Source organism: Rhodamnia argentea, chromosome 7 (genome assembly GCF_020921035.1).
Source record: "Rhodamnia argentea isolate NSW1041297 chromosome 7, ASM2092103v1, whole genome shotgun sequence".
NCBI classification, from domain to species: Eukaryota; Viridiplantae; Streptophyta; class Magnoliopsida; order Myrtales; family Myrtaceae; genus Rhodamnia; species Rhodamnia argentea.
The window spans coordinates 11,601,038-11,627,486 of NC_063156.1; the positions used below are offsets into that span (position 1 = coordinate 11,601,038).

General features: G+C 38.8%; 3 protein-coding genes across 4 annotated transcripts; 2 read left to right on the forward strand and 1 right to left on the reverse strand.

Annotated features, from left to right (window-relative positions):
* The first annotated feature begins 2,146 nt into the window (after nt 1-2,146).
* On the forward strand, nt 2,147-6,819 carry LOC115737779 (calcium load-activated calcium channel). 2 transcript variants are annotated; one of them, XM_048282724.1, is made up of 3 exons: nt 2,147-2,882; nt 4,405-4,441; nt 6,412-6,819. In XM_048282724.1, the coding sequence occupies exon 1, from the start codon at nt 2,236-2,238 to the stop codon at nt 2,827-2,829; it is 594 nt and encodes a 197-aa protein (XP_048138681.1). In that variant the 5' UTR covers nt 2,147-2,235; the 3' UTR covers nt 2,830-2,882; nt 4,405-4,441; nt 6,412-6,819. The 2 variants fall into 2 exon arrangements, with proteins under 2 accessions (XP_048138681.1, XP_048138680.1); XM_048282723.1 differs by lacking the exons at nt 4,405-4,441; nt 6,412-6,819 and adding an exon at nt 4,977-5,175.
* A 604-nt stretch (nt 6,820-7,423) lies between these two features.
* On the reverse strand, nt 7,424-17,694 carry LOC115737749 (regulator of MON1-CCZ1 complex). Its single transcript, XM_030670072.2, has 15 exons — nt 17,458-17,694; nt 17,180-17,249; nt 16,253-16,354; nt 16,028-16,147; nt 15,746-15,937; nt 15,327-15,586; nt 14,152-14,305; nt 12,715-12,824; nt 12,543-12,630; nt 10,955-11,293; nt 10,800-10,874; nt 9,533-10,119; nt 8,462-8,570; nt 8,179-8,358; nt 7,424-7,890 (listed from the first exon to the last, which is right to left on the reverse strand). The coding sequence occupies exons 5-15, from the start codon at nt 15,911-15,913 to the stop codon at nt 7,717-7,719; spliced, it is 2,244 nt and encodes a 747-aa protein (XP_030525932.1). The 5' UTR covers nt 15,914-15,937; nt 16,028-16,147; nt 16,253-16,354; nt 17,180-17,249; nt 17,458-17,694; the 3' UTR covers nt 7,424-7,716.
* A 7,114-nt stretch (nt 17,695-24,808) lies between these two features.
* On the forward strand, nt 24,809-26,424 carry LOC115737761 (defensin-like protein 155). Its single transcript, XM_030670086.2, has 4 exons — nt 24,809-24,815; nt 25,072-25,099; nt 25,381-25,583; nt 26,113-26,424. The coding sequence occupies exons 1-4, from the start codon at nt 24,809-24,811 to the stop codon at nt 26,295-26,297; spliced, it is 423 nt and encodes a 140-aa protein (XP_030525946.2). The 3' UTR covers nt 26,298-26,424.
* Nucleotides 26,425-26,449: the final 25 nt, after the last annotated feature.

The following is a 26,449-nucleotide window of genomic DNA, read 5'->3' on the forward strand; positions in this document are numbered from 1 at the left end:
TTGGTATAATATAATGTGTAACAGCACGATAATCCGTCCGATTCAAATGGCATTCAATTTCAATATCAATGTGTAATTCACAACAGTGCACAATTTATATAGCATACAAGTTCAACCAGCCGAGCGCTTTCATCCAATCAGCGTACACCTCGGGCGTCCACGTGTCAATTCAAGCTTATCATGCGTTTTACCATCGACATGAATAGTTACAATACGCTAGAAATAATTTTTTTTTTTTGGGTCGAAGACATGCTCGATTTGGATGCAATATTTTAAGATTTCCAATGGTACCATACTCGCAATCCGACATATCACTTCATAAATCAATTTTAACAATGCTTGCATTATCAAATATCTTTCGGAGAGAAATTTTTTTTTTTCCAAATTATTGATCGATTATAGAGACCAATAGAGTTGTTATCGGATAAAAATGATACACCACAACATATGGACAAGAATATATTATCAGTTTTTCCTTAATAAGCAGTGTAAAAAGTTTGGCATCATTTTGTGAATTTAAAAAAACTATTATTATGAGGTTAAATCGATAATATACGCAAATAAAGAAAATTTGCAAGTAAAAGTGCCATTAAATTTATAAGGATCGTAATAATTGAATTTTCTTAGTTACCTCTCACGAGAAATTAAAAGATTAGTGTATTAGTTAATGTGAGCATAATCTTATATAATCATACTTTCTATGACAAAATGATAAATTGTAATTGACAGGTCACGTCTTTTATATATATATATATATATATATATATTATTACTATGTAATTCTAAGCCCACCGAAACAATTACCATTTAATGATTTTCCCATTTAAAAAATTATTTTTAAGGATAAAGAAAACCAAGGCCTTTTTAGATATTCCTCAATAAACATACCTAGAGATTCAAGATATTCGATTTTAACTTAAAAATCGGATATTAAACTGAAAACCATAAAAGTATGAGATCAGTCACTTTTCCGCACGCGACAGAAAATTTGAACTTTTAATGTGTTTTTTTTTTTGTTTTTGTAAAGGTAAGATTTGTATTGACTTTAACCAAAACACAGTTTTACAAGGGTGAAACCCGACACCAACAGAAAGAACTTTCAATGTTTTGTTTGTATGATAAGGAACTGATAAAGCCCTATGAGTACTGGATTGTGTGAAGAGACACGCATGGCCGAGATTCCTAGTTGTGAAAAATAAAAAATTGAACAATAAATAAATAAGAACAAGGAAATAGATTGGAAATCGAATTTATGTGGCTCGGTCAATGGTGTCTGCTCCACGCGCAAGAAGCGGGATTTCACTCTAAACCAAGCGACAGCGGAGATTACAACTAAATTAGAATTATTCAAGCACTCCGCGTTTCTCAACCCTTGTTAAATCCGATAAGTGACTTTTGATCCTCTTGATATCTCGCAAAATAATCTCTTAATCTTACGAAAAAATTCACAAATCTTACCACGAGACGGATTGACTTGAACACCAAAAGCTCCTGGTGAATGCAATTCACGAAGAAGACTTAACTTTTTATTCATAAAAGATTCGTGTACAACATAAAAAGCTCATTTTCAAATCAAGAAATATATTGGGGATTTAGGAAAATTTTCAAATAAAGACTTGAAGTGTCATTATTTTCTAAAATAATTATCTAAAGTAGACATTATTTCAAAAAAAAGCATGAAGTTCCCTTTTTGCTTGAAGAAGGAACTCGACCAAGAACATTTCCGTTATTTTTTTTTCTTTTATGTATTCTTCAGTCTTTTTCTTTTCTTTTCTTTTTTTGGTGCCCCTCCTTCTGGCCAATGGCCGATCTCCAGCGATAACCAGCCCTCGCCTGGACAAGGAGAATCCGTCGAGGGCTGCTCTCATCATGCCTAGGCAAGGGTAGGAAAAAAAATAGAAAAAAGAAAGAAAGAAAAAAAGAAAAAAGAAAAAAAAAAAGCAAATGAGAAAAATGTCCTTAATCAAGTTCTTTTTGAATAATTAGGATATTTCAGGGTCTTATTTAAAATAATCTCAATTTATGCTTTTACTTAAAAAAAATGAGAACACTCTAAATCCTCGTTCGTAATCTTGTCACCGATGTATGACGAGAGATACGGAAGAAATTAAAATTTTGGGTGTATTTTCACTGAGAGTATATGTACAATTTTGAGTCTTTGACATTCCTCCCGTCTTTCTCTCTCTCTATCTCTCTCTCTCTGACTCCGCGTCCGCCTGTCCGCCCCACCCACCCATGGCGGCGACGCCCCATTTCCTCTCCTCCTTCAAGTACGGCGACGCCCTCAACGTCGTCGGGATCTCCGTCTGCACGGCCCTGGTCTGCGAGGCCATCTCGTGGGTCCTCATCTACCGCACCGCCTCCTACAAGACCCTCCGCTCCTCCATCGACAAGGCCTCCAAGAAGCTCGAGACCATGAAGGCCACCACCGCCACCTCCGCCGCCTCCTCCGCCATCAAGAAGCCCTCCAAGTCCAAGAAGATGGACCGCGTCGAGTCCAGCCTCAAGGAGTCCTCCCGCGACCTCTCCCTCTTCAAGTTCAAGTCCGGCGCCGTCGTCGCCCTCGTCCTCGTCGTCGTCTTCGCCCTCCTCAACTCCCTCTTCGAGGGCAAGCCCGTCGCCAAGCTCCCCTTCACCCCCTTCGGCCTCGTCATGAAGATGAGCCACCGCGGCCTCCAGGGCAACGACGCCACCGATTGCTCCATGGCTTTCCTTTATTTCCTCTGCTCGATCAGCATTCGCACGAATCTGCAGAAGTTCCTAGGGTTCTCACCGCCGCGGGGCGTGAGCGGCGGGCTCTTCCCGATGCCGGATCCGAAGATGAATTGATCGATCGGCTTGGTCTCCGCCTCGGTATTTCCCGCCAAACTGTTTGATTCGAGGTCATGGAAGTAGTTTCTCTTTATTGTTCTAATTTAGATTTATGTGATATGATGGGATTCTTCAGTGAGAACAGAAGTAGGCTGATTGGGATTTGGGATTTTGCGAGATCGCAAAAGTGCGAGGCTTGAATTGATCAGTATAATTCGTGTAGCGACAATTTCCTCGTTTTCGTCAATTAATGTCTCTCTTTTGAGAATGTCATGTGTGACGATGAATCTGTGAAAATGTTCATGTTAATTCGGGGCTTTTGTGTAGTGACTTTGTACGCGGCCGTATGTGTTGTGTCCAATAGCTATAGTTTGAATCTGCTTGAACTGAATGTCCTAGTATTAATTATGACATTTGGGAATTTTCTGGATTATGATTGGAGGTGTAGTACTGAATTAAATGACTTGGTATGTGACTACTGACTAGTGTTCCTTGTCGACTCTCTCCTTGCTTCAATGCTTTTCTTGTTCCGTCCCTGCGACTGTTTTACTAATTTTCGTGTTTATGTCAGCATATCTTTATCTTTTGGTGCGAATGCCTATTCGACTTTGCCAGTTAAAGAGCTCCTTTGTCATTGCCACAGGGGAATATTGGCCTACTGCCGGTATCATCAGTTTATTGAGTTTCTATTCCGAATGTGGTTATAGTGCTCTGTTTGCTCATTCTAATTAGTTTCTTGGACTGCACTGAAGGTAAAATTACATGCGTGTTTGATGTTGTGAGATAGGAGGTGAGAGAGTTCTTTTTCTTGGTTGATCTGTTAATTACTTGAAGATGTTGAACTTCATCAACATAAACATTGCAATTGTTTTTTTTCTCTTTTTAGTCAATGCCTAATTCCAATTACTTGACTTGCATGCTGTACTAGATGTCGGGATTCTTTGGCTTGTATCTGAGCTCCTTCCCTTCTGCGACTTCTTTTCTGAGTGGATGTGGTGTTCTCTTTTTTGTGCCCATCGACCAGACTTTTCTCTTTCAATTCAAAAGAAGTTCTCTGATTCTTCTTGTGTTTTAACAGATAGTTGCATTATTAGGAGCATATAAACTAGATGTGAGTGGTTAATTTTGACTGAGTATCTTAGAGTTATAGATTGCTTTGGTACTGCACTGAGAATGAGATTTATTTTGATTCAATAATGACGAGGACTTAATATGAAGTATTTGAAGTATAGAAAAGAGAACAGTGAGAATAATTCTTTACTGTGCTCCTTTTTTCTGATTATCATAGTTATCTTCAGCTTTTCCTGTTGAGACTCCATGTGCATTTAGCATAAGTTCTGCTGGCTTTAGTTCAACACGCTGCAGGAATTATCAATGACAATAGTTAGCTAGCATATTAACCCTGGTTTGATTGAACCGCAGTGTATCATTAAGACTTAAGAGGTAGTTATCTAGCATATTAAGCCTGGTTCGATCAATCCGCACTGTATCATTAAGACTTAAGAAGCTTGGAGATCTATTTTAGTCAGTACTATTCCCAGTGCCGCTATCATCAATGTACTGCTTTCAATACTGAATGAATTGCTATTTCAGGTTCATTGCTTTGTGGTGAATTCTTATCACCTGATGATTTTGGAGTTAGTGGCCCTTTCTTGGACTGCCTTGCAGGTGAAGTAGGAGTCTGTTCTTAGATCTTCTAAGTAGGAGAGACAAGATGGTTTTGTTTCTTAGGTTTTTTAACAAGTAACCTACTAACAGACAGTGGGTTCAAAACGCCTAATGTGAGTGTTGACTAATCTGGGATTGCATTGATTATAAGCTACAATAAGAGGAGGGGGAACAATGTGGAACAAGAATCTCACCTTTTGAAGGGGATTTGTTTCCTTAGTTGATGATCTGATTATTTGTCGAATTAAAGTTAGCTAGAAATAGATGTTCAGTTACCTAATATGTAGTTCGAGTTACGTGGCTTACATGTTATATCGAATATTGGATATTATTTAGCTTTTGTTTGAACTCTTATCTCTTGAGGTCTCGTTTAAATCGAATGTGGGTTGGCTCCTTTTGTGGTACCCATTGATTAGAATTCATTCGTTGATATTCAAAAGGAGAAGATTAGTTCCCTCGTTAGTTTTTTTTCTTTGACAAAGAGCTACATATTCGAGGTCATGGCAGTAGTTTCTCTTGATTGTTGTAAGTTAGATTTATGTGATATGATGTGATTCCTCAGTCAGAATAGAAGGAGGCTGATTGGCATTCAGGATTGCGCGAGATCGCAAAAGTGCGAGCCTTGAATTGGAATTTAACATAATTCGTGTTGCAAAGATTTCCTCGTTTGTTGAATTGATGTTTAACTTTGGCGGATGTCAGGTGTGACAATGAATCTGTGAAGTAGTTAGATTAATTTGGGGCATCGTGAAAGCGTGATGCAGTCCTATGTGTTGTGCCGATAGCTATAGTTTAATGTGCTTGAAGTGAAAATCCTAGTATCATTTTTGAGATTTGGCAATTTCCTGGATGATGATTAGAGGTGTAGGACTGAATTAACTGACTTGGTATGTGACTACTGACTAGTGTTTCTTGTCGATTCCCTTTTGGCTTCAATGCTTTTCTTGTTCTGTCCCTGCGACTGTTTTACTAATTTGCATGTTTATGTCAGCATATCTTTATCTTCTGATGTGAATACCTATTCGACTTTGCCACGTGCCACTCTGGAATATTGGCCTACTGCCGGTATCATCAGTTAATTGAGTTTCTATCCTGAACGAAGTTATAGTGTTCTGATTGCTTGTTTGGAATTTCTTTCTTGGACTGCGGTGAAGATGAATTAGATGCGCGTTTGATCTTGTGAGATAGGAGGTGAGAGAGTTCTGTTTCTGGGTAGATCTGTTGATTAATTGAAGAAGTTGAGCTTCATCAATATGCACATTCCCTTTGATTTTCTTCTCTCTTTGCCCAATGTCAGGTTCCAATTACTTGACTTGCATGCTGTACTACATGTTGGGATTCTTTGGCTTGCGTCTGAGCTCCTTCCCTTTAGCGACTTCATTTCTGATTGGATGTGGTGTTCTTGTTTTTCCTGCCCATTGACCAGACTTCTTTCTTTGAATTCAAAAGAACTTCTCTGATTCTTCTTTTGTCGTAACAGATAGTTGCATTATTAGGAGCATATAAACTAGATGTGAGTGGTTAATTTTGATAGATAGATTACTTTGCTACTGCATCAAGCGAGGTTTTACAATGTGATTTGTTTTGATTGAATAATGACGAGGACTCAATATGAAGTATTTGAAGTATAGAAAAGAGAACAGTGAGAATATTTCTTTACTGTGCTCCTTTACTGATTATCATTACTTATCTGAAGTTTTTCCTGTTGAATGTGTGTGCATTTAGCCTAATCTATGCTGGCTTTAGTTCAAAACACCGCAGGAATTATCATTGACAATAGTTATCTAGCATATTAGGCCTGGTTCGATTGGACAGAACTGCATCATTAAGACTTAAGAGGCTTGGGGATCTATTTTAGTCAGCAGTATTCCTAGTGCCAGTATCATCAATGTATTGCTTTCATTGCTTTGTGGGAATACATATCACTTGATGAATTTGGAGTTAGTGGCCCTTTCTTGGACTTGCCTTGCAGTTGAAGTAGGAGTCTGTTCTTAGATCTTCTAAGTAGGAGAGACAAGATGGTTTTGTTTCTTGTTTCTTAATTTTTGTTTGGAGGAGTAACCTACTAACAGACACTGGTTCAAAACGCCTTTCGCCGATGTTGACAAATCCCAGGGTTGGATTGATTATAAGCTACAATAAGATGCAGGGGGAACTCCAATGTGGGACAAGAATCTCACCTTTTGAAGGGGGTTTTGTTTCTTAGTAGATGATCTGATTATTTGTCAAATAAAAGGTAGCTAGAAATTGACGTTCAGTTATCCAATATGTAGTTCCAGTTACGTTACCTGCATGTTATATTGAATATTGGATGTCTTCTAGCTTTCATCTGAACTCTTATTTAGTGAGGTCTCATTTTAAATCGAATGTGGGTTGGCTCCTTTGTGGGGTACCCATTGATTATAATTCATTCTTTGATATTCAAAAGGAGAAGAAGATTCGTTCCCTCGTTAGTCTTTTTTCTTTGACAAAGAGCTCTGTTGCACTTAACCGTACATTTCCGTTGGTTTTTTCCACCCTTTGGCCGGAGATTAGGATGTGATACTTATTTGTTCGAATAACGACTGAGGATTCGTTTGTTGCATCAATGAAAGAACAGATTAGATCTCTGTTTTTGTTACTCCAATGACTGATTACTGCTGAGATAGGTTCAATGATAATCTCCTCTTGCTTCAGTTTAAAAAACTGCAGTTAATCCATGACAATGGTTATCTCACTACCCTTTAAGGTGGGAGGCAAATCATGAGTCGAATGTTGACAGATTAAAAACAAAAAGTAAACTCGTGAAATTGTTTTTTCATTTTGGACGAGAAAGCGGTTTACTGATGAAATTTATGGCGTGCACGAAATTAGTCCAAACTCTAGCCGGGATTGCCACAAGAAGTTAATGAACTGAAATCTTGAATTGAGGAAAACACTAGAAGGGTTCTAGCAGCCGTATATCATGTGCTTCCTTCCATTCAGCAGCAAATCAAAGCATCACTGGTAAGGGAATATTATCAGCCATTAAGCGTAAAACTCAGATCAATGTCATTCACTCCGCGAGCTACATGGGTGCTACATATTGCACACGAGATAATTAGTATAACATCTATTGCTGAAAAAAGTGCACGGGAAACACACCTAAACAGTATCTCACCCCAGAATAAAAGGGGAGAAGAAAAACAAAGCGAAAAGACCTATGCTATTCACATCTTCCACGCCGAAAAAGCTCCTTAAGTTCCTTTTTTAAGAAATCTAAGCAGCAGACATGTTCATCTCATTAAGAAGATGGTAATATGTGTTGTGGTCCGGACTGCTCCTGAATCCAGGAATATAATCTGAGAAAAACCTGAGGACCGCAGCTAGATGTTGTGAATCACTGGAAGCAAATGCTGCTTCGAGGAACATCGAAGGACGTACGGTAGTTACCTGAAAAATTCACTTTCTACATCTTAGGAATGGATGGTCGTTTGTCCAAATTAACAAACTATAATATTGGACAGATACCCCGCTATGCCTTTTTACTAGGAATTTGCTGTAAAATCTAAACAATGTAAATTACGCAAAGATAAGAGTTATTGGCAAAGAGCAAAACGTGAGTTGACTAGAAATACTGGTGCAAAACTAGGAAAGGAAATGATGATCATGAACCAGAACTAAGGTTTGTGACAATAAAGAGGTATCATAAAGACAAACTTTTGGCTTGGCACCATTTACCTTATGCTTCTTCATGTATCGTAGAGCTTCCAGGTAATATCCATCTTGGGCCAAAAATATCACATAATCATCATGCAAGGAGAGTTGCCTTAGCATGTCCAGACCCAACTTCCTAGTTTGTCGGTTATGCCTACCAGACTCCAATAATTGCAAGGCAACTTCTTTAGAAGGTTCAAGAATCTGCAACAAAATTGTTTTGAGTCTCATCAATAATGATACTATATATATTTTACTCTAAAGCACCTATGGGTGCCTTTACATGTCAAAGCAAACACTTGAGAACCTTGTTTATGATGAATAACCCGAGTTCTGCATATCTCTCATTGCGGGCCAGCAGTAGTGCCGTCAAGGAATAAATATTTGGCCGTACCTTAATCCTTTCCGAATTACAGCTAACAATAGAAGCACATCAGTACTCATCAAACCAAATTGAATAGCATTTAAACTTTGGCAAGAAGGAAAGAACATGAACACCACTCCTCAGAAAACTCAAATTTGTTATTTGCAATCTTTCAGCCGGCTAAGATGACCAATGGCACGATCCAAGCTTGTCCGGTTGTGTTGCCCATGTTCAGGCCCAGACCATGACTACTAGGTAGAGAAAGGGAAAAGGACACCACAAAATCCATAACTTTCGTACTACTCTCCCTTGAGTGCCATAACTTTTTTATGAATTACTTGAATGTCATTACTTATGTACATCGCTCACTTGAGCACCCTGCCTTTTAGTCTCATCGGTTGAGTGCCATATAACTTCTCAATCGATCACTTGGGTGTCATAACTTTTTTAAAAAGTTCACCACAAGTATCATGCCACATTGGATTTCCGGCAATTGGGTGAACGTTTTGAAAAGTTTGGCACTCAAGTGATCAATTAAAAGTTATGGCACTCAAATGGATAATTTTTAGAAGCCATGACACCCAAGTGGTTGAAAAAAAGATCAGGGAACTCACTTGAATACCCTACGAAAGTTGTGGCAATTGTAGTGTCCTTATCCCGGTAAAGAAGTACTCGGCTCTATAACTCAGAGCTGGCTAATTCATAAAATACACACAGTGATAACTTGCTAACCCACCTACACTGGCCAACTCTCTAGTGACCCACAAAAAAGCCTAACTAAAGAGGTGGTGGCCTCATAAGGAAAAAGATTACTTATACCATGTATAAGTCTGAACTGTCAACCCAATAACTATGGACACAAAGAAGCAGGAAAAAAGGTAAAAATTCAAGAAAAAAAGGATTTTTTTCACATTAACATTGAGGGGCATCATGGACGCATTAGATGAACAGCAACGGGCCATAAATAGTCTTTGCAGAGAAGTAGGATGGCAAAGGCATTCATTGGTCAAATACCTCCGAAGGAACTCAACAATGACCGCAACCAGGTATGATGGGTCTCCAGCCATCTCTTCTTCAACCGGAGCAAATACGTATGTATACATCTCATCAGGAGAAATTGCAGGTGACGTAACTTGGGGTTCAGGCTGTAAAGTTGATCTCAAAATGTTGTTATTTGCTCCGACATATTCAGAATGTAAAGATGTTTGACCTCCAGTTCTCCGAGTTTCAGCACCCAACAACAATTTACTGCCGCTGCCGTTGGAGTTGGGCCTCACATATCCTGTATTGCCATTTTCATCTGAGTCTGTCTCTGAAAAAGCTGATCTTTCAAAAGATTCTCCACCCAATCCAGCAACATATTCATGTTCCACAGACTTTCCAGTTGTATCTGATCTGCTAACATTAGCACCAGTACCATGAATAGCAGCATATGCTGCACCAGAAGCTTGTGCTTTCTCAGCTTTTGCTCCCTTAAAATAACCTGTTTTGAATGAATTGGAGAAGGATGTAACTAATACATCTATTGCTTTGGCAACCATCGTTACAGGTCTGCGTTCTAGAATGGCAGTACGTGCCATTGCCAAACACAGGTGTTTAGCCTGAAATAATAGAAGTAAATCCATAAGATAATTGATATGGATGTGTTCACAGAGAAAAGCTGAAACGATAAAGAAAAGACACATTTAGATTCTTTTGAAACAATTATTTCGCAATTGACAGAAGTTCCCAAGTTATATGACCCAAGTCTGCTTCAATGGAATCTTACAGAAATATTGAAGTCACCTCTTGCACGAACAACTGAAGTAGCCATAATAGTACGAGATTACCTCTAAATTTGCATCATAATCATATCTCATAGGACAATATTATTCTGTTAAACACATACTTTTTCCATAGGCAGTTTAAATCTAACCCAGCACCAGCCATTGCAGCCAAATGCAGATTAGCTATGCTCCCTTTGATTGCATATTACATGTATATCAAATGTCATCAATACATCCATCAAAATAAAGTCGCTACAATGTGCACCAATCTGTATGACCCATGATCCATAATATTTTGCGATATCAATCATCATTGAGTAACAAAATCGTAATAACCATTGCAACTTTTTATGCATAAGCTCCAAAGAAGTTCTCACATGACTACTACAATTAGATCTTCTAATAGCTACTGAAGCATATAATTTTAAATTCCAGTCTGCTTTGGTTTACCTTTCAATGGGTATGTCCTTTAATAACTAGAAAGATAGTTTTAACAAATGAAGAAAACAGCAGACCTTGTAAGCTTCTAATTTCCGTCGTTGCAAGAAATCAAGTACTGATGACACTTCTGAACTACTGGAAGCAATGGCCTGCACATAAGAAAGAGGAAACTAATCCAAGAAGAAAAATGCCATAAACAGAAAGAAAATAAATTTTCGATCAGATCTACCTCTAAATCAAGATAAATCTTCCACAGCAGTTTACTGGAAACGTCACATATCAGGTCGGGCACTAGGAACATCCAGTCATCTCCGTACATGGTTGCTTCATGATCACTTGGATAGCTTGCCACCTCTGAACTTTCTCCATCTTTAAAACTGGACCGTGCACCCAAACTACTGGATCTTGGAAAACCCCTCAACAAAAGTGGAAGTGGAGCCGATATTGGTGCTCGAGAGTCCAGAAATATGTCATATAGTATAACGACCTTGGCATCCACTTGATGCACAAGCAACACATTATCAACCACACTGACTGCAACCTTGCTTGAATAAATCGGCAAAGAGCCCTGGAAATTGAAATGGACGTTATTTACAACATGAAGCATGGTACAGCATAGTAACCTAAGATACTATTATATTAAAGGTAGATGCTGAAATTTTTCCTACATAACTTGCTTTCCGTGCATTCTGAGATCAAAAGAAGATACGCTTCAATTCTAACAATCAGGAAGATCATGTGAAAGTTTGAAAAACAGCAATAACTACTGTGAGAATGTGAGGATGGGTCTGAATGCAACGAAGGGATTAAAAGCTTAGAGGTGGACTATTGACACTAACAATGGCTTTCCAGAGTACATCAGTTGTTCGATTTTATTCTATTAGAATAGAAAACAATTGATCCATTCTATGACATTTCAATCTCACAAGAGTGACCTAGTGACACCGCTCGAATTTGGCTTGAACAAAAAAGAAGAGATAAAGTAAAATAATCTTCTTTAGCCAAAACCAAAGACAGGTCTCATTAACTTTTTCTACTAGTTTACTGAAGCCTTCTCTTGTTCCAAAGTGATAGGAGTGAATTGATACACATTCAGAATAGGAAAGAAGAAAAGAGTGTATTCTCCCCTATGATTTAACAGGCAACTGATGCCTGTGAGATGCACCATGAATTTTATAAACTTCATCATCGCAGCCCAGACTGACTGACTTTGTAGTGCTGGTACATACTTATCGCTTACTCCTTTTCCAGACTGATTGATTTTGTATCGTTGGCAAATACTTACCACTTACTCCTTTTCCTTTTTCGTTTTCTTAGTCTGGCACTTGGTCTTTTACTCATGGAGTGACAAGATCTTTCTATTAAATGATACAAGTTAGAACTTTACAATCCGTTTGGGAAACTATGTGAAGAGGACGGATAGAAAGTGGGAGAGGAAAATATGGAATATTCTTTAAATTCTTGTTAAAAAAGTAAGAAGGGCAAATCTTTAATTTGTGCCAATTTTTCACTCCAAACCTCCCCAATTTTCCCCACCTCTCAAATTCCCAAAGAAAGCATAAAGATCATGACATGCGCTCTTTAAAAAAGATGGGGTAGCTCGAGAATATTCCTAAATAATGCATTGTGATTTCAAGGGTGTAAATTGAGTCTATATAAACTGAAAAGAATTCACCTCACGTCAGCAGGGGGAAAAACACGCATCTACAAAGTAGTTAGTTCCATGGCATTGTAACAGGAATAAAATTTTGTCTTCAACTTACAGGAAAATAGCCACATTTGTAGCAATAGAAACAGAATCTTAAGCAGAAACATACCTGTTGCACAACAGCATCGCGATAAAACCGATAACAATGAAGTAGCATTGCCACTCTATCGACTTGCAAGCAGTATATTCTACCATAGCTGTCAATCAGGAGAAGTATTTATTTCACACTTGCTAAATAGGCACATTAAATTCTATAGAGGGGGGGAAGAAAAGGTACACACACGGTGACAATATAAACATCTTCAGCAGCCAGCACAGGCTTGTTGTTTGCCTCAGTCTTTGCCATGGACATCTCAAATTTTGGCAATCTGATGATTCCAACGGAAGAAAGCTGAATCAAAAGAGAACTGGTTATTATATACCAATGACAGAATATGCAGGAAAGGCTACATCTCATCCAAGTTTCTTCCATAATAGAAAAAGAAACTGCACAACTACTTGAGTTAAAGCCTAGAAGACAAAACCTAATTAAAAGACAGAAAATGACCTCACAGTGTCTGAAGCAACTAAATCCAACATAATGTTACTTTGGGGAACAAGAATATGAGCAACCCAGAATTCACGGGCATGAAGTTGAATGTAACCAAAAGTTAAAACAAGAAAGCTAAAGAAGAAGAAGAAGAAGAAGAAGAAGGAAATGCTTTTAATCAATCTCCCATTCTGCCATGGTCTGAATCATATGCATCAACTCAGGCATACATCTAGAAAAAAAAACAGTGCCATTGACATCTTCAAGGCAAAGATAAATTCAAAAGACAGCCAAGTCAAAACCCTTACTTACATGATCCATATAAGCATACCACCCGAGAAAAGTATAAGTGTTGAAATGCACTGGAAGGACAGTTTTCTAAAGTTGAATATGTAGTTCCATCTAATATTGATATCTTGGTCAGTCCATGCCCCATGAGAGCTACCAAAGTCACCAGAGATCCGTTTCTACTGATCCAATGAGTCCACCAACAATTTTGTGAAGAAGAGTAACTAGATTTGTGTCAAATTTAATAAATGTTGCGAAGGAATGAATTTAAAAGAGACCTCACAAGCACTAACGAAAGGCCGCTAAAGATTCAATAAGACATGCCATTTTTTAAGAGGCATCCTAGAATCGTGCATGAATTTGTACAAATTTTCATAATATAAAGGCCCAAAATAGTTGCACAATAGGAAGATAGCAAATGGATATGTTTATAATACGAATCTAGGACCACATAAATGCAACTCTCCCAAATGACATGCAAAGGCACGTTCAGTTAAGTAAAAGTGGAGCATAGGAAATTACAGATGAAACATACTACTTTGGTAAGTAAAATTTCTTTGATCATCCTAATCACCAATCCTTGAAAAATGGATACCAATATCCAAAAAGTTAGGATGCAATCAAATATTCAGAAGAAAAGACATGAGTGCATCAGATAAAAGAGAGCATAAGCGAATTCTGGGAAGTTCATTCCCTCTCAAAATTAGACTACAAGTTGTTTGAATACAGGCACTTCAGCTCCTGCAGATGAGCAACTAAAGAACAAATGTAATGCTCCTGACACATTTTCTACCATCTTAAAGCTTTTTGCCGCTAAAGGCCACTACTTTATGTAGTGGTTGACATCTTCAGACAAATGTCCTCATAACACAGGAAAACGTAAGGATGGAATAAAAGTCACCTGGAATCCAGTGAAAATCTTGCACTGCATTCCGGAAGCTAGTAGAACCAAACGACTTTCATGTGTGTACACATACCAACTCACGTTCAATTTCCTCGTCTCCACCAAATGAAGTGTCTTTGACTCAGAATTATAAGCAAACAAATCTAGCCCACTGAAACAAATATGTAAATTTAGAGTTATAAATCTCCGTCACAATTAGGTCAAGAACGCAAAGAAGTCCAAGAAAAGAATTGAAAGGCATAAAATGACCCTAAACCTACACACAAGCAAGAAAAAGGTACAATAATGTACATGGGACCGGTAAAAGCAACATGGCGATTCAATTGCTAATTTAAAATAGCAAACATTAAAAACAAGAACGAAGTCCCGAATTAGTTTCCCTGCAACAGTAAGCTTGAGCCTGGAAGCAAAACCTTAATTGATAATAAAGCAACATTGGCCTGGCACAGGACATCACCAACTTACCAAGGTCATATATACTTTCAAGGAATATTTACCACAGTATGTCAAAGAAGATGCCAATGGTATTTTAAGAACATTGGCTCAATGATCAAATCAAAAACTTTTGCCACTCGTAGCCTGAGGGGATAAATGTCCAATTAAGTTTTGGTCAATTAGTGTGTCATTCTGTGACTAAGGGGAGGCATAAATGATTGGCACTAACAAAAAAGGCAGTATCTCCATCTCACGATTCATTTACCAAAAATTGCCACCAAAAGGATTTCAACCTGGATGCTGTTTTATCTTGCATGAAGGAATTTTCACATAACTTCCAATTACTTCATTCATGCACCTATTAAACAATGTCACAATTGCAAATATTGAAAGAATGGTATCCTAACGGATCACTCCATAGAAGCAATTAATGCACTAAGTCATGTATGAAAGTGTGCCAGCATGTTGAGATGCTTCTATAAAACAGTGACAGAATAGCACATAATTCTACCTCTTATCAAACAAAACACGCCTTTCTTTGTCTGATAAGTCATAGTACCTATTCGACATATTTCGAAGTATAAGAGTAAGGAATAAACAAATTGATAAACTTGATCAACCTAGAAACTTCATAAACTCTTCTTACTGAATATCATGTTGTAATCAGGGGAACAAGATCATTCTATTCTACCAAAAGTAAGCAAAGAAATTGAAGCCAAGGTAAAGGTTATCTATACCTGGTTTTCACAAAAACGATGTCACACAACGGACAGTCGGTCCAAAAAAATCCCAATATATTCTCTGACTCTGATTTGCATCCCTGACTAAAAGTTTCCCCAGTTTCTCTATGCTGAAATTGTATTTCATGGTTTGAACGTTGAATAGCAATTAGCTTTCCATCCAAAGAAAATCGAATTGCAAGAATCGGCCCATCACTTATTGAATCAGAGATAGGAGCAACCGCAGGATCGAATGGAACAACTTTCCACGAGTAAACCTATGTCAGAGGCAAAAAAATTAACAGGAGGTAAGAAGAGTATATTCAGTTCAATTAAATGTAAACAGGCATATTGTTAAATTTCCTGAATTGAATAGGATTACTCATGTGCATACACTTCCAAAATACAGGAGTTCCATTTAAAGTCGATTACAACACCTGATCATTGGCTGGTGAAAGAATAGTCTTATTGCCATCGTCATAAAATAAACCCCTAGATCCTGGGATGCTGCAGCGCAGAGGTGGATGCTGTATATAAACGTGTGAAAGCCCACTCGACCCACTCATGCCAACAACAGGATGAGAACTTGATGCTAAACCAGACATCTATAGGTTCCTCGCTGTTCAACCTTGAGAATAACATTATGCCTGGTGTAAGCTCCAATAATTCATGTAGTGATTAACAAATATTCAAGGTAACTTGATGGATGCGCATATTACCTTCTTAAAAAGATGCTTCAATCTGCTAGTCAGGACTCCACAAACAACAGTTGCAGTATACTCACATGTCACCTCGACAAATAGATTGACGGGAGTATGTAGTCAACCCTTTCGTTGGAGCTATCACAGCAAGGAAGAAACATGAGACACAAGCGTTTTTTTAAAAGGAAATCATACTAGACAAGATCAAATGCTCAAGATATGTAAAATTCCAAATTGTCATACTGTTCTCTGCATGCAACGCTTAAGTGCAAGAAATTCCTTCAAACACATATCACGTTCAACCTCTGGAACCTTTGCTGCGACGCAGCTCCCATACAGTTTTGCCTGCACATACGGCACTTCATGTCATATTAAGCACTAACAAAGCAGAAGTTCATATTGACCCTCCATTCTCCCACCCAGACTACTGACCCTGAAAAGAACAAAGAGAAAAGAAGAGCACCCAGAATAAACCAACAGATGATATGAAATCCTTCAAAATGTTGAGGATGCAAGAAGAAATCAGAAAATCATACTACTCTTCACAAAACAATGAGGAACACCATCCCCAATTAAACGTCTTCCATGCTAGCAAGCTTAAGCCTCTCCATCCCATCCATTAACGTCGACACACCTAAGGGAAAAAGTGAACATGGAGTCCTCTTTTTAATTCTACCATAAGCTTTATCTGTTTTTTGCTTAACAGACTTTCTTATGAACATAGGCAAAACTTGTCCAATCATGAAGTCTCATCAAGCTTCCGCAATCATGTTGCTTATAATATTTAATTTTACTTGCCAATACATATTAATCCTTTTCTTACTAAAAAGGAAAGTAGGAGAAAACATGGACATTGCCCCAAGATCTGACTATGTGGCTAGAGTACCCAATAACTTGACTTTGAATGTTTTGCACCATTGTGTTACAGAAGCTGGTAGAATGTACATTCAAGGAATAGGCACTAGCGCAGCTTCTTCATTTTGTCAATCATTACAGATAATTGTGAGGAATAAGTAAATATCATGGCACGTACTCTAGGTATAGTAGGAGGAGCCGGAAAAACACATATATTGAGAAGAAGCTGAAAGCAAATGCAGGAAAAGGTTTCGCATAGGTGACAGTACAAAATGAAAGGACACACATTTACCAAAGGTATAGTCAAGTACCAACCTGGGAAGAACAATTCACCAAGATGCGGTTAAGCAGGGAAGTAGTATTCCTCTCCTTCATATCCCCATTCCTGCCGAGAAGATTCAGCTATATTAACATCAACAATTTCGACTGATGTCCAACGTGTCCCTCGCAAGACCACAACTTTCAACAATTAAGGAACCGTCCGAATGCCTTGAACAAAAAACTCTCATTCTATTCGAAGTTTGTGAACAAGACATAACATTTTCTTACAAAATTCAGAAAATCTATGACTATCGATAAAATCTTTCGTTTACCAAATGAAATGAATTGCCCCCACTTAATGAAAATATAAGAAGGTTGGATATTCAGGGTTTTGACTCCGGGCAAAGCAAAAATTCCTACTGTTGACCGATCAGATGAACCAAGCAAAGCGAAGCCCTAAACGAAATGCGCCAACAGCCGCAATCTTCCATTCCCCCCGATGAGAAATTCTTACATATTAATTTCTCATCTTCGAAGGTACCGGCCGTCGTCTTCTTCGAAATGGAGCGCTAAAGAGAGAGAGAGAGCATTCAGAACGAAAATGCACAGGAGTTGCAGAAATCACCTCTGAAGATGTCGAAACGCATGTAGTTCAATCCAGTATCTGAAGGAATCGAGTTCGTTCTGCTGTGTACATTCCGGGAGCGTAACAGCGATCAGCTAGAGAGTTGAACTCAAGCACCTAAACATTCTCTAATTCCTTTCTCCTAAACAGCCAGGGAGCCCCGCGGGGCAGCGTTCGCGGGCGGGTTGGGCCAATTTCGGGTCGAACTTTTTCGACCCGTACAGCCCAAATCAAAGCGTTTGTATTTTGGCCCGGAGCGAACTGGGCCATCGAGTGGGTCCGGAGCAAACTTTTAGATTCGTAATCTCATTGTAACCGGCTTACCGGACCCGTTGAGTTCGACGTTCCACCATCCGGCCAGGACCACGTAACGATGAAAAATATTTTCTAAAAAGTATCACTTGTATCTAAACCTATCAAAATGAGTCATAAACAAATTTCTTAACTCGTATAAGATGGGTTGAATTATTATATGGATTAGTTAAATTCGATAAATACATAATAAATGTGTTTAAATTTGGGTGTTAATGGATTTAGATGTGTCATAAATGAGTTTACAACTCACTTAGACTCAACCCACCTCTATAACTTTCTTTTCATTCTCTCTCGTCCTCTCTCGATCTCGTGTTCACTCATTTTGCACTTTTCAACTCGGTTTGGGTATGGAAGTGTTTTAGGTATGTGCCAGGTATGTGCCAGGTCGGGTACGGATTACTATATTTGCATTGTATGTAAATGGGTTAAAATAAGTTAAATGTGTTTATTTGGGTCGGATAATTTTGAACCCGACTCACTCACTTAACGAGTCTCCCCGTATCGTTTACAAAAAAATGAATGAACATAAAATATTTGCATTGCTCACAAAAAATATTCAAACATAAGTTGTTATCGGTAATGAAACATATTCATTGAATAATTATCTCTAAAGAAAAAAGAAAAACGTTCTCTAACTCATTTGTTTTTTTGCTAAACAAACATAGCCTTAATGTTGTTCGCGGAGAATCTTTTGTTCAGCTAGCTCTTTATTCTACCCCCAATGCTTGAGAGGAGATGCAAATCAGAAATTGCACTCAATGATTCAAAGATTCAATTTTACGTAGGGCGGCGCTATTTCCACCCCTTATATGATTAAATCCACCCAATTTTTACTAAAAAGACAAAATCATCCTCAATCGTATTATTACAATTTAAGGGAAATTTTCAAATAATGGCCTGAAATACTCTAAGGTTGCGTTTCGTCGTCGGGATTTCGGGTCGGGATATGATAAGAAATCTAGGGATTTGGCCATATCCTATCCACCGCTTGGTGAACTACGAATTTAAAGTCGGATATTCTCATATCATATCCTATCTTGCATTTGGTAGAAATCGTATATCAATATAAAGGACATATATGCCCCTACGTGATGCTCATGAAATATTCCGATCTTATTACTATAAAAATAACGTTCTCATACACACACAAAAAAAATTGAAAATATACACATTTTATTAGATTTTCAAACCTCTTTGCAAAAAATAAAATAAAATGAAAATAGATACAAATGAGATAAGAAAGTTGTCATCATTCTAAAAGTTAGCTTTTATATATCGGATAAGAGAAATCCTATCCAACCTTATCCTACTCCCTCCCCTCGGATTTTTTTATTTAGGTTATATCCCCTCTATATCCGACATTATACTATCCGGGACACCTACCAAACACGGGATAAGATAAAACATATCATATCCCGAGTTTTATACGGACGATCAAACACAACCTAATTTTCTCAAATAAGAGCTTAAAATGGACTTTGTTTCAAACGAAAACCTGAAGTGCTCTTTTTACTTTAAAGAAGGGCATGACCAAAGGGCATTTTCGTCTTTTTTATTTTTTTCCTTTTTTTTTTTTTGTTTTCCTTTCTTTCCTCTTTTTCTTTTCTTCTTCTCTTTTTCTTTTCTTTTTCCTTTTTCTTTCCCCTTCTCTAGCCAACGTCGACCCCCCTAAGGCAGGCCACGCCACCATCGGGCCGGGGTCGCCCTATCATGGGCCGGCGTCGAGCAAGGCAACCCTCGCCCTACATCGGCCTCAAGGGAAGGGCCGGCTCACCCAATCTGGTGAGGAAAGCCCTCGCCCGCTGGGTTGCCTCGCGAAGTATTTTAATTGATCATCATTTCATGAACTTAATAACTTGAGTTAGTTGCATTGGTGATTCCTCTAATCCATGTTCCTGTCATTTTAAGGACCCAATTTTGACATTTAAAATCAGATTTGCTTGTACTCTTTGGAAATCAACACGATGAATGGGTGCGCCTGGGGATCTTGCAGGAGTGGTTTGGTGTTCGCTTGTGGAATTCCCGAGAATTTGCTCTCCTCTTCATTCTAGCATTTGCGATGCTTCCGCTAGTCTTGCTGCGTCGTGTTGGGGAGTATCTGTAGGCCATCTTTCTTTTAATGGTCCTGCAGTCATGGGAGTGAGGCGGTTGTCGCGAGGAAAGCCCTCGCCTAGGCCGGCGAGGTTGATATTGGGCGAGGTTTCCTTGCCGGATCGGGTGAGGCAACCCTCGCACGACGCCGGCCTAGGTGAGGGCGACCCTAGTCCGACGATGGTGGGCGGTCTCGGGGGAGGGTGCTGTTGGTTCGGGAAGGGAAAAAAACGGAAAAAGAAAAGAAAAAGAGGAAAGAAAGGAAAACAGAAAAAGGAAAAATAATATAAAACGGTAAAAGACGAAAAGACCCTTCTTTGAAACAAAAAGAGCATTTCAAGCACTTTTTTTAAAACAAGATCCACTTTAGGCCCTTTTTTGAGAAAATCAGAACACTTCTGACCTTTATTTGAAATTTTTCCCAATTTACGGTGATGGCCCCAAATTTATTTACTTTCCTTCTTTTTTTTTTGGAGTTTTTCTATTTCTATGTAGGGCTTAGTTACCAAAAAAGATAAAAATTCCAATGTATATTGATGGCACTACATTTTTTTAATTGTTAGATTTTACTTCCATAAAAATTGATTTTATCGAAAAGAGAAATTTCCAACAATCCTCGTTCTTTTCTACATTATGATCAAATTTATGGATACATTGTCCACGCAGAATCTAGAAATAAATTAATTTAGACAATTTTTTAGTAGTTTATAAATTTTCAATTTTGTTGTGCATATTACCATTAAATCACGTCTTATCGGTCTTAAGCGAAAACAAAAAGTTCTTTGAAAGGTTTTCCAAATAGAATCGCAATTAAATTCTCCAACACGAAACTTTAAAGATGAAATTGAACTAAATCAAAACATTTCATAAAAATAAGAAATTTTTGTTAAAATGCCAATGAAATCACATTATTTTGGATTAATAAAAACTAATATCATCTATAGGATGTTTATGAAAAGATATCAAGATGTCTTATCATGCATAATATCCCCAGTGCACTTCTAGATATTTTTATAATGTCTTTCATGCTTTGTGTAAAAATATCTAGCAAATAGTCTTAAGAGATAAATCTTAGAATAGTTAGTGAAGAGACTTGATATATATTTTAGACTAATGAAATAAAAAAATTTGGCATAAGAGAGACAAAGAATAGATAAGTTAATATGAGGGCAATGATCAAAAACATACTTTTGAGTACAATAAAAATAAAACATGTGAAATGCTTATCATAACAAATAGATCCTAAATAGAAATAGAAAATAAAAAATGAAGAAGAAGGAATGGAGCCATCACTTTGCAATCGAACGATTGAGGGTTATTTTGTCCTTTTATTGTAAATAAGGGAGGATTTAGTCATGTTGGGAGTGGAAATAGCATCGCCCGTTTACATATCTCGTGTAAATCGTTTTCTTTTCCAAATTCTGAAGCTAACCATAGTAGATTATAGTAAATGGAACCGAAATTCCTTTTCCTCGACAAATCGGAAATCCATATCTGCACAAACCCGGATCGGGGAAATCCCACTCGGCTTACAAGCCTCGTCGTTCCTGCTCCTCCACATCGAGGAGTTTGCCAACGTGCAGGATGGGAACGTACAGGTCCGGCGAGACCGGAGGCTGCTGACGCCATGGGATCGGATCTTGCACCTCTTCATATGGTCCGTGACAACCCTTTCGTCACTACCAGAATGCTGGATGAGCATAGCAAGAAAGCTTGGTGAGATTGGGGGTGGTGTTGAGCACTGATTAGCAGTAGAATGCTTGGGAATGGGCCACAATGCTCTTCAGGTCTTCTCATGATCTGAATTTATTGGCCGACAAGGCTGTTTAAGGCTCGTCCCTCCCTGTACTGTACAGCCCATAACGACTTCATTCCAGAGTAAAGACGACCCATATTTTCTTTTTATTGAGTTAATTTAACCCCAAAAAAAATCTTAAACCGATATTTTCATTCTACATTTACCTCGAATTAATTTTCGTATAGCAAAAATCTTAAATTGGAATATTCCTTCATTTGTGCAGCGTTTACCTCGAATTGATTTTCTGATTAGAAAGAAATTATGGATAGGTATAGCCGTGCCACGTTTACCCTTTGTTTATTTTTCGTGTTGCACAAAATGTCAAGCTGGTAAAAGGCAAATCTACCAAAAAATTTGGGGAAAATTGGGGCAAATAACGTGAGGGGGCTCTTAGTGCAAAATTAGCATATTTCCTGATCTCAATTCATTATCTTCAAATTTTGCTTCCCAAAATGACTTGGAGACCAACTTGTGTCTAATTCTACTTTGAATCCCTATGTCACTTGCCAATCATCTGAGTTGTTTTCCACGTGTGTTTTCACGTCAGCAATATAACTGGGACATTAGACGGAAGCTAACGAGAGAGTAGATTTGTTCGGTATACCGGTTTGTGATTTTTTGTAACACAAAAAATTAATTTTGAGTAAATGTGGCATAAAAGTACCGATTGGGGATTTTTTTGTGACTCGAAAACTAATTTTGGGTAAATGTGATACGGGTGTACTACTTTAAGAAAATATGTACCCATTTAAAAAGTACAGAGTTCGTTAAACTACAGCTGATGTGTTCTACATTGTAAAAGAGAATTCTCTTGAATATGATGTGTGAGATCATGTAACTTTAACAATCGATTCCCATTATTGGTCATTACAGAAGTTCTTCAATTCATAATTCACAGAGACGAGCATTTTAATTGCTGGTCATCTAATGAAAGTCAGTTTTCATCGTAGGTCATCTTTCATATTTTCAAACTAAATAGACTTATCATATGCTATTGTTAACATTTTACCACATTGGTTCGGGATGACCGTTACTTTTTACGTTTTCTTGGATTTTGCTGTGCAATTCGCATTTTTACTCTTTCCATAGTGCTGAAATTTTTAACAAAAACAAGTAGATGTCGACGTATAAAATCATATTCAATTCCACTTTATAATTATCTTTTAGAAATTATGTAATACCTTTTTTTAGAAGATTTTGAAGGGCCTACCTAGTAAAAGTTTTGCCCAGACGAGCAATTGATGATTTGAAACGACACACTCGCCTTCGATTTGGGACATGACGAGGCGCAGAGCCTCCCACACAGTACTTCGATTTGCTATCCCCAACCACGTTTTCAATGCCCCCTGCTGATGGCTCCTCTTCGGCCACCACCACTCAGCGGTGATCGCCACAACCACCACCATCGCACTAGGGCCACCGTCGGTGACATCTCTCGCCACAACCACCACCATCGCACTAGGGCCACCGTTGGTGACATCTCTCTCTCTCTCTCTCTCTCTCTCTCTCTCTCTCTCTCTCACGAGAGGAGCTTATTACTCTCGGCCCCGATCTCATCGTTTGTGCAGCAAAACAAAGCTTCAACACTAATCAGGAAAAAAAAAAAAACTTACAAATCTTTAACGCACCATGGCGCGTAAACAGTCTTTCGAGAACCGAGAAAATTCCAAATTAATCGTCGTCGTCGGGTGTCTTGGAGGCGCTCGTTAACACGGTATTCTTTCAAAAGGAGAGAGGGCCATAGTTAAATATTAAAAAAATTTATCAAAAAAATCATAAACTTATTACAATCATCCAAATTCAGTCCTAAACTTTTTTTTTTCTTGCCAATTAAGTCCTAAGTATTTAGCATTTATGCCAGTTCGGTCCATCCAACCAACTATTACAATAAGTTTATGATTTTTTTTTATAACTTATCCTTTAAATATCTCACCGACTTTGATCGTCCCCTCCGTGAGGGCATAAAAGGAAGGGTAAATTTATTCCTAGTCTTGGATAAATGCGGGTCTTAGTTTGGGGCGATTATCACTTTTAACTTTTTCTTGCATTTTGCGCAATTCGTATTTTTATTCTTTCATAGTGTTGAAATTTCTAACAAAACAAGTAAATTTCGACGTATGATATCGTATTTAATTTCTAATAATCTTTTAGGAGTTATGTGATATTATTATTTTTATTATAAGATTTTGAAGGGCCAACCTAGTAGAAGTTTCAGCCAGACAAGCAATTGATGATTTTAAAAGACACACGGTCCCTCAGTTGGGGACATGACAAGATGCAGAGCGTCCTAGACAGTTGTGCAAGAATTTATGAGTTGAGCTCGATGTTAACAGAGGGAAAAAGAAGGATTAATGCTGGAATAGTTGTCATATAGTCGGGATAAAGTAAGAATCGGAGCTTTGTATCGTGTTGGTTCTTGTCTAGAATCGGAGCTTAAGCGAATAAATTATGACTCGATTAGAATATATTAACTACTCCGCATCATATCAATTTCTCGAAATGAAAATTTTTCTGACACGATTCACGCATACATTCTAACATATAGAGCAAAGAACATAAAATTAATTTTGGGAAGGAATCTGAGTCTCCAACCCTTCAAATTTTAGCGTAAGTTGGTCGAAGATTTGCTATTCCCAACCACGTTTTCAAAGCCCCGTGCTGATGGCTCCCCTTTGGCCACCACCACTTAGCGATAATCGCCACGACCATCACCGTCTCGTGCCGGTGCCACCGTCGGCGACATCTCTCTCTCTCACGAGCAGAGCTTAGCGCTATCGACCTCAATCTCATCGCTCGTGCCGCGAAGCAAAGCCTCAACACTAATGACAAAAAACTTACAAAATTTTAACGCACCATGGCGGGTAAACAGTGTTTCAAGAATTGCTATAATTCCAAATTAATCATGGTTATCAAGTGTCTCGGAAGCGCTCATGAACACGGTATTCTTTCGGAAGGAGAGAGGCCATAGTTTCCTCCTCTTCTTCTTTTGTCGGAAGAGGCCATAGTTAAATACCGAAAAAATTAGCAAACAAGTCCTAAATCTATTCCAATCGAGCAAATTCAGTCCTAAATTTTTTTATTGGCCAATTGAGTCTTGAACCCTTTACATTTGTGTAGGTTCAGTTCATTCAGCCAACTTTGACAGGCAGGCGCTGACATTGCAATAGATTTATGACATTTTTTTTTGTTTGTAATTTCCCATTTAAATATTTCACCGACTTTGGTCGTCCCCTTCGTGAGGTCATATCAAGAAGTGAAAATTTATTCCTAGTCTTGGTTAAATGCGGGTCCTGGATTTCTCCTCCTTCAATTGAATGGACGCGACAAATCCGGACCAACTTCTGACTAAATGTATTGAAGAGCCTCCTCTTCTGGTGGCCTCAATAAATGACCCCTACGCTCCGGTTCGGGCGTCGGTCTATATAGCGAGCGACCTCCCAACCACGATGCACGGAACCAACATTCTGATTCAGATCCGGCCTTCATTGCTCTCTCTAGCCCGCCAGCTTACCCTGCCTCGGCACGCACGAGAAGTAGGCACAGCGACTCCGTCTCGGGTCCGGCCATGGCTACTATTAAGCTTCCTCTCTCCTCTCTCTCCCTCCTCCTCCTCGTGCTTCTCCTCTCAGGTAAAAACGCCGGTTCCCTACTCCCAACCCATCGCATCCCGTGGCGGTGATTACACGGTGTTACCGATCGACCGCCAATACCCACATGCTGAGAATTTCATCGTAATCGGTCGGTTACATCACATGTCGTTGTCACGCGAAGTTATTGGTCTAGGCCTTGATCAAGGGCACAGGTCGGTGTGGTCCAGTGTGCGTCAGGACATAGCAATTGCCACGCTCGTGTAGAATTAATCACATTCCTCTTATCCTCGAGCAAGTATTGCACAGCTCGAGCCAATCTTGGTCATGTATACATCACATTAAATATGGACTAAGTGTCGGCAATATTTTTCTTCCTGGTCCCCGTAATCCAAGTTCGCTCCCGACGCATCGGTCCTGTTCAGATCGATGGCGAAAACTTGCTCGAAAAGCCTCGTTACCTGAAAGATCAGATGAAAGAACTACAAACGTTGCATGACACTCCTGTTCCGGTAATTTGGTCTTTGTTCCGTCATGTCTTTCTGACTTCCAATTCCTGATTCATCTGTAGCTGCGTGGATGCCGCCCAAGGCGAGCGCTCAACCGAGGACTTGCTCCATCGAGCTGGACCCGACCGGGTGCAATCCCCGGGATTGCGTCGCCAGGTGCGCCAGCCAGTACCGCGGGCTCGGCGAATGCGCTCATCAGGAGTATGTGAGCCACTTCCACTGCGTTTGCCTCTACGCTTGCCTTTGAAATGGCTCCTTCCGTTTCTCCGTCTCTCTCTCTCTGTCTCTCTCGCTCCCTCCCCCCTCTCCCCCTAGTCTCCACGAAGCCATCAATCATCGAGAGAGACCGAGGAATCAAATAAACCCATTGGGAATGCGCGTTGGTTTGTTTGTGCTATC